This window comes from Pelodiscus sinensis, chromosome 3, assembly GCF_052426305.1.
Source record: "Pelodiscus sinensis isolate ZL-2025 chromosome 3, ASM5242630v1, whole genome shotgun sequence".
Taxonomy (NCBI): Eukaryota; Metazoa; Chordata; order Testudines; family Trionychidae; genus Pelodiscus; species Pelodiscus sinensis.
The window spans coordinates 140,308,524-140,320,857 of record NC_143054.1 but is presented as its reverse complement, the minus strand read 5'-3'; the positions used below and the strand labels follow the sequence as shown (position 1 = coordinate 140,320,857).

General features: G+C 42.5%; 1 protein-coding gene across 5 annotated transcripts in view; it reads right to left on the bottom strand.

Annotated features, from left to right (window-relative positions):
* The window catches only part of BIRC6 (baculoviral IAP repeat containing 6), a 339,419-nt gene that overhangs the window by 127,266 nt on the left and 199,819 nt on the right, over positions 1–12,334 (bottom strand). For all 5 annotated transcript variants that reach the window (XM_075924970.2, XM_089776902.1, XM_089776900.1 and 2 more), the window contains 4 exons: positions 9,271–9,402; positions 5,695–5,862; positions 4,742–4,915; positions 1,047–1,243 (listed from right to left, as the gene is read on the bottom strand). In XM_075924970.2, the coding sequence (XP_075781085.1) occupies positions 1,047–1,243; positions 4,742–4,915; positions 5,695–5,862; positions 9,271–9,402 (671 nt within the window). The remainder of the gene's footprint in view (positions 1–1,046; positions 1,244–4,741; positions 4,916–5,694; positions 5,863–9,270; positions 9,403–12,334) is intronic.

Here is a 12,334-nt window from a genome sequence, read left to right as displayed (position 1 = left end):
ACAAATTAGAGTTAAACTAGGTGTTTTATAGCAGTTGATAAAAACAGAGGGCACTCAGGCTACCATGATGGATATCATGGATGGAAAAATTTCTGGCATCTATGAGGTGCACATACACCAAGAATGGAATGCACATCTGCAATCATTCAAAGAAGAATAAAAGTTTATAATGTGAATGTCCAACTCCTCCCTCATGTTCAACAAGATGCAGATCTACGTCTCTGTGATCTAAGGTATCAGGAACAAAAGCCCCTGCCTGAATAAAAGTTTTAGTATACAACTGCAATTTTGATTTTAAGATCCCTGAGTCTCCTTTATGCTTCATATAGCATTAGCTATTAATATTCAAACACATGCAAATATTAAAAATTAGTCTGAAAGATTGAACTGTTATATTTTCAAGTCTAAGGTTAAACTTACAGTGCTCAAACCAAACATCTCAGGACCTGGTTTATGTTAAGATGACATTTGTAACTCATCTTATGAATTATACCTTGCATTTAACTAATCAAATGTGAAATTTTCTCCAACTTTGCTAATATCCTCGTTTGTAACTACTCCCTGTGAAGTTAGGAATTTTTCTTGAGTGAGAACTTCTGAGTAGGACATAATATTGTAAATTGTTCACTGGAGGAATAAATACAGTTTGGGTAACATATGAAACAGTTTTAGGAATGTTTAAATAATACGCTTTAAGAGGAACATTGTTAAAACTGATTTCAGTTTTGACATCTGCTCTCTTATGATAAACCATAATCCTGGTAAAATAAAACCTGCAGCAATTTTAAGATCCCATCATGTGCACAGGCCATATAATCTGTTATTTGATTCATCAGAACTTAAATATAAAGAGTTTTTCAGAGAAGAACCACTAAGGAACTTGGTGAATGTTGGTCCTTGCTAGTTCACAAGAGTAAAACCAGCCTTACTAAAAGAGGGAAAGATTTTTAACTCTCAGAAAACAAGCCACAAAAAATACTTGGCAATCACTGTAGCAAAGAAAAAACCTAGCACATACTTTTTAATAATCAAACTGGTTGACTTACTTGTTGAATTACATCTGGATAAAGCATAGGAAGTCTCTCTGCAATGAGGGCCAACCCACCCATTCCTGCAAAAACTTGTAAGGGAGACTGAATGGGACATGTTTCAAGGAAAGATTCATCCAGCATTGAATCCGTACACTCATCACCTGGAGTGAGTGCTTCATCTTCAGGACAGGGCCCAAGCAAGTCTGCATGTTCTATTAAAACAGGAAAAAAAATGAAGAACCAAACCATAAATGAAGTGTTATCTTAAACATTAGAATGTTAACTTTTTCTTCTCCGATCAAAAAATAAAAACACTGAAGCACTTCAACTATTATAGTTATTTCTTCAGCAAATATTGATGTCTTTAAGGGGGTTAAACAGGCCAGTACAAAAAAACCACCAGCTTTCTCTTAGGCAAGAACACGATGAATTATTAAAACAAACCAAATCAGTCTGCTTTCAAAAATTATGTGGACTCAAGCTGTAGACCTAAAGAAAAATGATATTTAGTTTATTTAGTGACTGGACAGTAAAATGGGAGATGAAATTCAATGCTGATGAAGTAAGGTGCACAGAAAAACATCATCCTAGCTACAGCTATAAAACGATGGGGTCTAAATTAGCCGTTACCTATCAAGAAACAACAGTGTGAATAGTTCTCTGAAAACATACACTGAATGTGCAGCAGCAGTAAAAACAGCAAGCAGAAAGGCAAGGAACATGAAGAAAGGGATAGATAGAACAGGAAAATATATTGCCTCTATAAAATCCATGTTATGCCCACATCTTGAATAATGCACACATATATGGTCAAAAAAGATGCATTGGAACTGAAAAAGGTTCAAAACAGAGCAACAAAAATTATTAGTGGCATGAAGTAAGATTAATAAGACTAATACGATTAGTAAGGCTGGGAGAGATATGATATGGATCTGTAAAATCATGACTGGTGCTGAGAAGATTATTATGCCTCATAACACAAGAACCATGGGTCACCAAATTAAATTAAATGGCTTCAGATTTTTAAAAAATGAAAGGAAGTATTTATTCACACAATGCAAAGTTGTTTTGTGGAACTCCTTGCCAGAAGATGCTGAAGGCCAAGACTACAATAGAATTCAAAAAAAGAGACAGATACATTCACAGAAGCAAGGTCCACCAAAAGCCAGGATGGGCAAGGATGGTGGCCCGAGTTTCTCTTTGCCAGAAGCCTGGAATGGGCAGCAGGGGATGAACACCTGACGATACATGTTCTGTTCACTCCCTCCAAGTCTCTAACTTTGACCACTATCAGAAAACTAGATACTAGGCTAGCTGGACTTTTGGTCTGACTCAGGATAGCCTCTCTTATTTTCTTATGACAAACTGATGTGCTACAAAAACAATCACTGTAGGAGAGTGAGATAGTAGGGAGCGCTTGCAGTAAAAGATTAAGGGGTCAGTTATAGACATGTTGATATTGATCTGATAGATAGTAATCCACAAGATGTCAGAGAGAATGACCAACATTTTCCTTTGAAAAGGAGAGAAGTCGGCTGTAGAAAAGCATATTTGAGATTTGTCAACACAAAAATAAATGGTAGCTGAATTTCTTTAAGGATCAAGTTTCCTAGCGACAAGATGTAGAGCAGTGTTTCTTAAACTGTGTTCCATGGCACAATGGTGTGCCGCAAAGCAGTAGGAGGTGTGCCACGGAGAAGAACAGAATTAAAAATGGCCGCCCATAAAGGGGCATATGACACTTTTTCTTGCTCAATAATTCCCTCCCCCCCAACCTTTTTTTCGTGCGCACTCAACCAAAAATCCTTGATGTTCCTCATAAAAAAAATTTGTTTGGTGTTCCTCAGTCTTAAAAAGTTTAAGAAACACTGCTGTGGAGGGAGAAGGCTAGGAACCAAGGTCAGAAGGACAGAACCCTGAATAACCCTCAAAGAAAAATGGAGGTTGGATGAAGATAATCTACTTAAGGACACACTGGAGGAGTGACTACAGATCATAGGACAACCAAGAAAAGATAGAAACAATCAAGGGCAGGATATCAGAAAGTCTATGGTAAGTGTTAAAGGTGGCTGACAGGTCAATAAAGAAGAGCATGGTATACTGGTTCTGAGCTTTATCTAGGCCAGGCATGTCCAAAGTCCGGCCCGCGGGCCAAATGCGGCCCGCGGTCGGATTTAATATGGCCCCCCGCTTCTCCCGGCTCCCCGGTGCTTTTTTTAACTGGCGCGCTCAGCGCGCCGCTTCGGGCCGCCGCCGCCGCGGTCCCAAACCCTGCCCCTGCACTCCACTTTGGGGCTGAGAGTGCAGGGACAGCCCCCGCTTCCTCCCCCTCTCCTGGCTCCCCGGCGCTCCTCTGACTGGCGCCGCTTCCGGCCGTGCCGCCGCTGTCCATGGCGGCCGCTGCGGTCCTAAAGTCCACCATGTAGGGCACGTCCGCAGCCCCGCTCCCCCGCTTGGCTACGGGTTCGCCCTGCCCCCGGGCCGCCGTGAGGCCTGCGTGCCCTGCGCTCTCCGCCCGCCTCTGACCCTGCAAGCCCTCTACCTTGGGGCTGAGAGTGCAGGGACGGACTCCGCAGCTGCTGAGATCAGGGACGGACTCCGCAGCTGCTGAGATCAGGGACTGCCTTTGAACCAGACCTAGCCTATGTACTGCAGTCCAGATCTCAGTTTCACCCTTCACATTAGTGTAGGCAAGTTTTTTTTTTCAATTGAGATGAATACATTGTAAAATCTCAGTTAATGTCAGTTGGTCTAAATCAGTTATAAATATATTTGGACACAACATGTATAGTTGGTGTTATGTCGTTTGCCATTTGCAATAAACTTTGCATAAAATAGTTAATTTTCATTTAATTTTAATGGTTCAAAGAATGTCAGGCAAAATGGTCGGCCCTCACGCATGTTCACTTCATCAAATCTGGCCCTCTTTGAAAAAAGTTTGGACACCCCTGATCTAGGCTAACAGACTTTGGCAAGAGCAATGTCAGGGGAGTGCAAGGGACAGAAGCTGGATCAGAGAGGATATAGGATGGAACTTGAAGAAACCAATTCCCCAAAGAGCAACTGTAGAATGCACATCAAATAAGCTAAGAGATGAAAGGGAGAAGTGACAGTAGTTGAAGAGCCAACTGAGATCAGGAGCAGATTTTTTTAGATTGGAGAAACTACAGAAGTCATGCATTGTGAGGGGGAAAAAGCTATGAGAGAGAGAGGGATAGAAGCAGAGAAAGAAAGAGGATGAGAAGGTGCAAAGGAGATGGGAGGGGACCACTGGGAGAGATGTAGAGAGGCTGGATAAGAGCAGACAAGAAGCATCCTCTTTGACGGTGATAACAAGGAGGAAATTGTGGTAAAGGTGATGATGCACATGTCAATTTTATATGGACAGAAAATCAGTGAGATCCTGTGAGTTGAGAGAAGTGGAGCAGGAAGAGGCAGCCAAGATTGAAGGTACAGGATTCAATTAAACTTGATACACAGATGATTCGGTAGCATAGCTGCTTTAATTTCATTCTTGTTGTTCTATCTTAAGCCATGTATCTTTGAAAGTACTTTCACAATGTTTAGTGGTGAAGTCCCTGTGCACTCTCTCTCTCAAGCTGCATGATTCAGGAATACCAGCAAGGGAGACATGAGAAACAACTTGACATTAGGCATGGCTTGCTAAAGATAAAAAGCTGATAATACAGAAATGAAAGATAAACACTTACCTTTTTCTGTGTGAAGACGCTTAAAGGAGTCTGTTTTTGATAGGCTTGGATCTGAGATAACTTTGGAGCCAAGCTTAACAGTCAAGTCTATTGATCGGTAGCCTTGAGGGAGTTTACGGTCATATAGCAGAGTCAGAAGCTGGGCAAGTGTCATTTCAGCTGGCAAAGGCTGGCCTAAACAGTAACATATCTGGGTCATTTTCTAGACAACAAATTTATGAAAATTATTTACTTATTAGGTTACTTTAATACATTGCCATGAGCTTTCTCCTATAAAGTAGAATTTAACAAATTTGTGTGTCTACTTCCTGACCACATCAGTAAAATTCATATCTCAACTCTTAATTCTGCAATAAAGTGACCTGCCATCTAATTTACCTCTCTGAGTGGCATCTACAAACATTCAAAACATTGAATAGCACAGCTGTATTACATATTTATCATATGTAAATCTGGCTAAGACATGGTATCTTAGGAAGCATAAATACTGTGGCATTGAATTAATGACAGACAGGAAAATGATCTTTTTAAAGGAATATCCACTTAAGTGACCAACTGGATATAGCTGACCCTTGAATTTATTACTGGGGAGCAAAAACAGTGAAGCAGCTTGCAAAGACTCTTATCGCTGGACTGCAGGAGATTCTTTTCTTAATTAAATTTGCCAGTTTCAGAGTTAGACAACGAAAATCAAGGGATGCCAGAATGTCCACTCCTCAGTCTTTATAGCTAAGTTTCATAGATACATGAGCTGCTATAAAGCCTCACTTTCATTTGAAAGGCAGATCAGTGACAAAATAGTTATAATCCTGCACTGAGTATAGGTAAAAGGAAGAATGCAGATATCCCTCAGCATTTTACTTACTATTTAATATTACAAGTGTAAATCTATTTTTTTTAATTGAAAGTAAAGTTAGTTATTTCAACTGTTTAAAAACAGTTCCTGAAGTTACCTGGTAGAAGTTTATGGTATAGATGGAAAACTGGAACGCTAATGGTCTTGCTGGAAGATTCCCCTCCTGAGGCAGAGCTGCCTACTTTGTCTGTCATCATTCTGCCTCGTCTTGATGGTGGACGAGGGGGAGTTGATGAAACAGCTCTTTTTGACTGAGATTTCAAACCTAGTAAAGAAATAAAATGTTCAAAGTCATTTTGGTTTCAAAAGTTTCTCTAGTTAAAACTCTAATTTCAAGTTCTCATTATTAACAGTGCTAATAGCAGGAGTGCTGACTTTCCAGCACAGAGTAAGCAAGCAGTATTAGAATTGCATATAGGTAGGGCCCAACCCAATTCAGAGTCCATTCTCATAAAATTCATGGTGGTAATAATAACAATAATAATAAATTGCATGATTTTGATTCGATTTAATGGTGGTGTAATTGTAGGGGTCCTGCCTCAAAAAGGACATGTGGTGTAGCCATAGGCTTATTGTAAGGGTTGATTGTGGTATTGCTGCCCTTATTTCTGGGCTGCTATTTGGCAGCAGCATTGCTTTCAGAGCTGGGTAACTGGAGAGTGGCAGCTGCTCACCAGGAGCCCAGATCTACTTGTGCAGCAGCACAGAAGTAAAGATGACATGGCATGGTATGGTATGAACACCTTTACTTTTGAGTAGCTGCGTGAAGAACTGGCCTCTCAGTCAGCAGCTTGCCACTTTCCAGTCCCCAGGCTCTGAATGCAGAGCAGAACTAAGGGTAGCAATGCTCTCTGCACTCCCTTTTGGGTCAGGATCCCCAATTTCAAAAAAATGCTCATCTCCCCTGCGAAATCTGTGTAACACAAAAAGATCAGATTTCACAGGGGAAAACTATATTTCATGGTCCATGCTGCATTTTCTTGGCTGTGAATTTAATAGGGTCTTAGCTATAAGTATTTAAGATTTACATATTTGGAACTATGTCTTCTATTTTATAAAAGTTGTTAAGCACCTTTGATATCATTACAACGCTATCCATCTCACTAAGCCAAAGAACAGAAGATATAATCTCCACTTAATAATGATGCCAGATTGCATTACCCCAGCTTCATCAGCAAATACCAACTCTTATCATTCCATTCCCACCCCCAAAGAAAAGGTGGGCAAATACTGGCCCTTAAGACAGATCCAGTGTGCCAGGCCCCCACCGCTATATTCACCTATGTCCCCGCATAGGATCACTGTTCCCAGCCAATGGGGGATGTGAGAAGCCGTGTCCCAGTCTGTGGCAATAGCCATGTGCAGCTAATGGGAGTTTAAATCACTAGTACTTGTGGAGGAGCAGATAAATATAGTGGTGGCAGGCTGCCAGGGGCTAACCCTGGCAAAACGCTGCTGTTTTATTACCCACTTTACCTTAAAGCCTGGATAAAGAGAATGGTCTGGCACCATGCTCAGCCTGAATGGCTCATGCCATTTTACAGCAATGGCATATCAAAAATGAAAAGGAAAATGTGAGGCAGCTTACAAAGTATCTTGCTGTTGGGCTGGAAGGGAAATTTTCCTCAAGTTAGCCTGTTTAAGGGTTACAGAAGGAACTTCAGAGGAAGTCAGAGTGTCCATGCTGCCGTCTAGCTGTCAAGATCTATAGATACAGGGGCTGCTGTGAAGCTTCACTTTCACCTGATCAATGTAGATCACTAATTTCTGAACTGGGGGTCCCACTTTACAGAACAGCCTGTCAACAGCTTCCTCTCTTTTAGAGCGATATTTATTTTCATTTCTAAGCATACACAAAAAGGGGGCCTCTATCACATTTTTAAATGAGCTGAAAACTAGTCAGGAAGGACATGGGACCAAAGCAGTTTACCACACAAAGTATTCTCAACAACTTTAGTACCCTATTTAATAACAATGACCTGAATTCAAGGAAACACCACACAACCTCTGTGCCCCTTTTGATATTGCCCTACATCCACAGACAAAATTCAGGGACACTAACTTATTTTATTTTCAATATGAAATTACTACTAAAGAGCGGGAAATCATATCAGACTCTGTATGACGACAACTGTCCAGTACTCTAACAAAGTGTGACAAATTTAGACACTGGAAGTTTTAGTTTTCTGCACAGCCATTGTAAAAGATCAGTTTTTGCATGCAGCCTCTGTCACTGGTATATGCTCTTCCAAACACTTCAGTTGTCATAGGTCACTATGGTGACATCATGGTGAACCAGAAGGAGACAAAGGTACAGATTATATATCACATTGGGGCCACTTCATTAGCAGCAAGAGACTATCAAGTTCTACCATCTGCACAACTACAGTGGTCTGTCAGAAAAATCATATTCTCTCAGAGGCATCTGGAAACGCTCAGATTCTGTGAAACTCAGAGAACAGGCCATCAAAACCAGTCTCTTGTCCAAACCTCAAATCATTGATGACAATTTTGAGCTCATGACAAGGGACAGATCAGGGGTGGGCAACAATTTTTGAGCAAGGGCCACTTCAAAAAATGTTCAAGTGGTCACAGGCCACCCAGCTGGGGACAGTGTAGGTTAGGAATTCTGCAGCAGCTTCCAGTAGACCCCAGGAGGTAGGCAGCATAGGGCTGGAGTCTTCTGGCACACCCTCCCACAAGAGCATGGGGCCGAGGCTCCATTGTGTCTCCATGGTGTCAAGCTCTGCAGCTGCCCCCTGCATCAGGAAGCCAGGGCTGGAGCCCCACAGCAGCCCACTAGAGTGCGGGGCCAGAACCCAGAGGCTGGCCCTGGATGCACGGGGCCAGAGCCCTGTGGCAGGAGCCGGAACCTGTGTTGCCTAGGGAGTCGCCAGAAGCTCGGGAAGCAGCCCAGCCAGATTGGGAGTCAGAGGAGGCAAGGCAGCAGGCGATGGTCTTAAGAGACAGTGACAGGAGACCTCCCCCTGGTCCAGCAAATTCTCTCATTTGGGACTGGTCAGATCCTGATAGTGCCAGACCATGGAGGTCCAACCTATACTACTAAATAGATCAATTTACACACACAAGAATATACTACTAAGGATTATACTCACTTCACTTTTTCAAAGCTATGTGAATGATCATGTGAAACTTAGCTCCTTTTGTGTATACTGTAAATCTCCATGTATAGAAATATTGTAGCAGCATGCAGGTAGTCAATAATTTGTGCTGCTTGCATGCAACCTTAAGTGCAGGTTTTCCCCCACAAAACTGGATTTAGTGTGTCCATCTTGTACACAAGTCTCAGCATGGAGTTAAGATAGTCTTCTAAAATCAGTTCTGAGTTTTCAGAAGGTCTGGGATTTGGGAAAAATTCTCTACATTCAGTCTGAATGTGGAATAAAATTGTACACATACACATCTCCATCATGACACTGTTTGCCACTACAGTATCATTTGTATTTGCCATGCAAATGGAATATATGAAGGTTCTGAGTTTGTGAGATCTTTATAAATACAATAGCTGTGTGTGTCTTATTACACATGTTGAAGGCTCATGTACCTTTACAAAAGGAACAGTTATGTTTAACTCAGCATAACTCATTAGTGGTCATGTTTGTACCAGGCCCACCTTTATTGCTTAAGATCAAAACACACACCCCCCACATACCAGAAGCAACCACCACACTGTAATTGTCCTGAAGTCCATTTTCTGCTTTAACTTTTTCTTTCTCTTCGTAGTTCTTTTTTTCTTTATCTTCCTTCTGTTCATTAATTAATTTAGCTGTGATACTTGGTGTATCTGCAGAAGAAGAAAGTATGCACATCGTTTATAGATATTAAAATGTGATGTTGATGTAATTTTATAATTTCTCACCCACCCACAAGACATTCATTTGGCCTCACTCAATTACCTTCCTAGCTTGGAGCCTTGAGTTCCATTCTAACTACCAAAATTATCTTAAGCTGCTTTAACAACAAAAGACCATGCACTGAGAGTACTGACAAGCCTTGCAGCTAATTTTCCTTGGCCATTTAAAGCAAGGATACGGTATCTCCAGCCCATGAGCCAGATAAAGCCCCCTGCTTAATATGATCCAGCTTGTGGCAAGTCTCTGTGCTGCAGGCCAGAAGCCCTGAGCTTCAGTGCCCCTGTATGGGGCCGGAGTGGAAGTGCTGATGCCCTGAGTCTGTTCCTACTACAGGCAGGGCTGGATTAAGAAAGGTTGTGTTTTACGGGCTGCAGCCTAGGGGCACAAGCTAAGCGAGGGCCCTGAAAAAAGATCCCTTGGCTGCAAAAAGTCCAGATCTTTTAACAAAGGCCCCTTAAGTCCAGGGCCGTAAGCTAAAGACACTAAAGCCCCTGCACGTTATCTGGCCCTGCCTGGCTAGGGATGGTGGGTAGGTGGCTCTACATGCTGCTGCTGCCGCCCCCGGTGGACTAGAGCCATGCCCTGAGTGCGGAGGGAAACTCCATCCCCTCGCTGCTCTAGCCTGCAGGCTCTGCCCTGACAACTCCCGCTGGCCTGGAATCCCCCCACATGGGAGCCATAGGGCCAGTGGCAGTAGGTGAGTACAGGTGCCCATGCTGTACCACTTGCTTCCCCAACACACATACCAAAAGGGAGCTGCCCTAGGTAAGTGCCCCAACCCCTTCCCTGGTCCCTAAGATCTCTCCTGTACCTTAAGTTCAAAACTCCCTCCTAGACCCCACACCCCAACATCCTGTCCTGAGCCTTTCCCCACAGTCTAAACCCCTTGGTCCCAGTCTGGAGCCCTCTCCTGAACCCCAAACTCATCATCTCCAGTCTCATCCTAGAGCCCACACCTAGTCAGAGCCCTCACCCCTTTCCACACTCACAGTTCTCTCCTGCACTCTGAAACCCCATTCCTATCTCAACACACAGCCCCCGCCTCAACCTACAGCCACCTCCTGCACTCTGAACCCCTCAATATTGGCCCCACTCCAGAGCATTGGAGGACCAGATAAAAAAAATCTAATAGCCCCAGTCCCCAGAAGAGTTAATAAAGCTATAATCAGGGCTGGATTGAGTGAAGCAGGGGGGAGAGGGGAGAGGGGCTGCTGCCAGCTGCCTCCCAGCTCCTACTAACTTTTAAATTGCAGAGCCACAGCAGGGTTTGGGTCCTGCACCTGGCAAGGGGTTCCTATCAACTAATTGAGTAGTGCTAAAAAATTCTGTCAACCACTCAATTAGTTAAATATCTGCCCCTTAGCATCCCTAGTCTCCATTCCCTTATTAACACTAGGAAAATCATGGACACTAACTGCATTTTATAATCAGGACCTTTACCTTCTCTGAATGTGCATCATTGGGTTTCTCAGAGACAACAAGCATATTAGAAGCCCCATCCAGGCAGTATACATGTAAACCAAAATTTAAGACTGACTTATGTTGGTATATTATAGGATGTACTTAGTATTATTATCCTAGTTGCTGGTGTTATAAGTGTTGATTTGAAAGCCATTTCAAACACCTAATGAGAAGGCAGCCATCAGTTGCACATGCTGATTATTAAACAGATACTGCTTCCCTATCTGCAGGCACTGCCACATGTAGACTGAGTCACAATTAAATGGTCCAGGTCCCTTCCTTTTCCCAAGATCCACTACCATCATCAATATTCGTCACACTTATGAACACTTCTGACCACCTGAAATATGGATAACCATGTAGTTACTGCTAATTAGCTCCACTTTATCTATGATAGTGTGGTTTTACCCTTCTACAAAAGCTATTCCCTTCCCATTTGGCTCAGATACAAAGGCCTTTAACTGGCAGGCCAAACAACATATTTCTTACCTTCCTTTTAATTTAACTGGGATAGAAAAGTCAATTTAAAAGGCAAATGCAAAGATAAATAATTAAGCTACTGCAATAAATGATGCATAAAGGCAGCCAAAAAGGTGCTGTGTTTTATTTTAAAAAAATGCTTCTGTTTATCATTAGATATTCTAACCTTGTCTACCCTAGTACGCTAAAATACTTGGAGATAAAAAGAAATTATGACTTCATAATAGATTACAATTTGAAATCAATAGGCAGATTTAAAATACACACACAGCAAATTTAAAACCAACACAAGAAAGTACTTCTTCATACAACACATAAAAAGTTCAAATGTTCTGTAGAATGCACTTCATTGTTAATCACAATGCTCCAGGGAAGATGATAGCTGATTTACTGAAGTTAGTTTTGTAACTGAACTGCCACATACCAATAACTTCATGTATTCCCCCATTTATTTTAGATTGCAGTGCTCTGATCAAAGGTGCTACATTAGTGCAATATGTTATTGGTTATCATCCGTATGTGAAAAGATTTTGGAAAAAAATAATTATGAAAACATGTCATCACAGCACATGTTGATCACAAAAATATAGAAGACCAAATGCTCAGCAGATGTAAAGTACAGTAAAACTCCAATGGTCCGGCATCTGATGGTCCCGCACTCCTGATGGTCCGGCACCATCAGGAACCCGGAAGTGCTCCGGGCAGCAGGACCATTGGAGCTGCTCTGCCCCCAGCTTCCCCGATTCAGCCGCTGCTAAAACTGACAAGTGCTGAATCCGGGAAGCAGGGGGCAGAACAGCTGGAGTGCTGCCAGGTAGGTCCAGTAGCACTGCCCCTCGGGGCTGCGGGACCAACTCGGCAGCACCCCAGCTGTCCCGGATTCAGCCGCTGCTGAAATTGACCAGTGGCTGACGCCAGGAA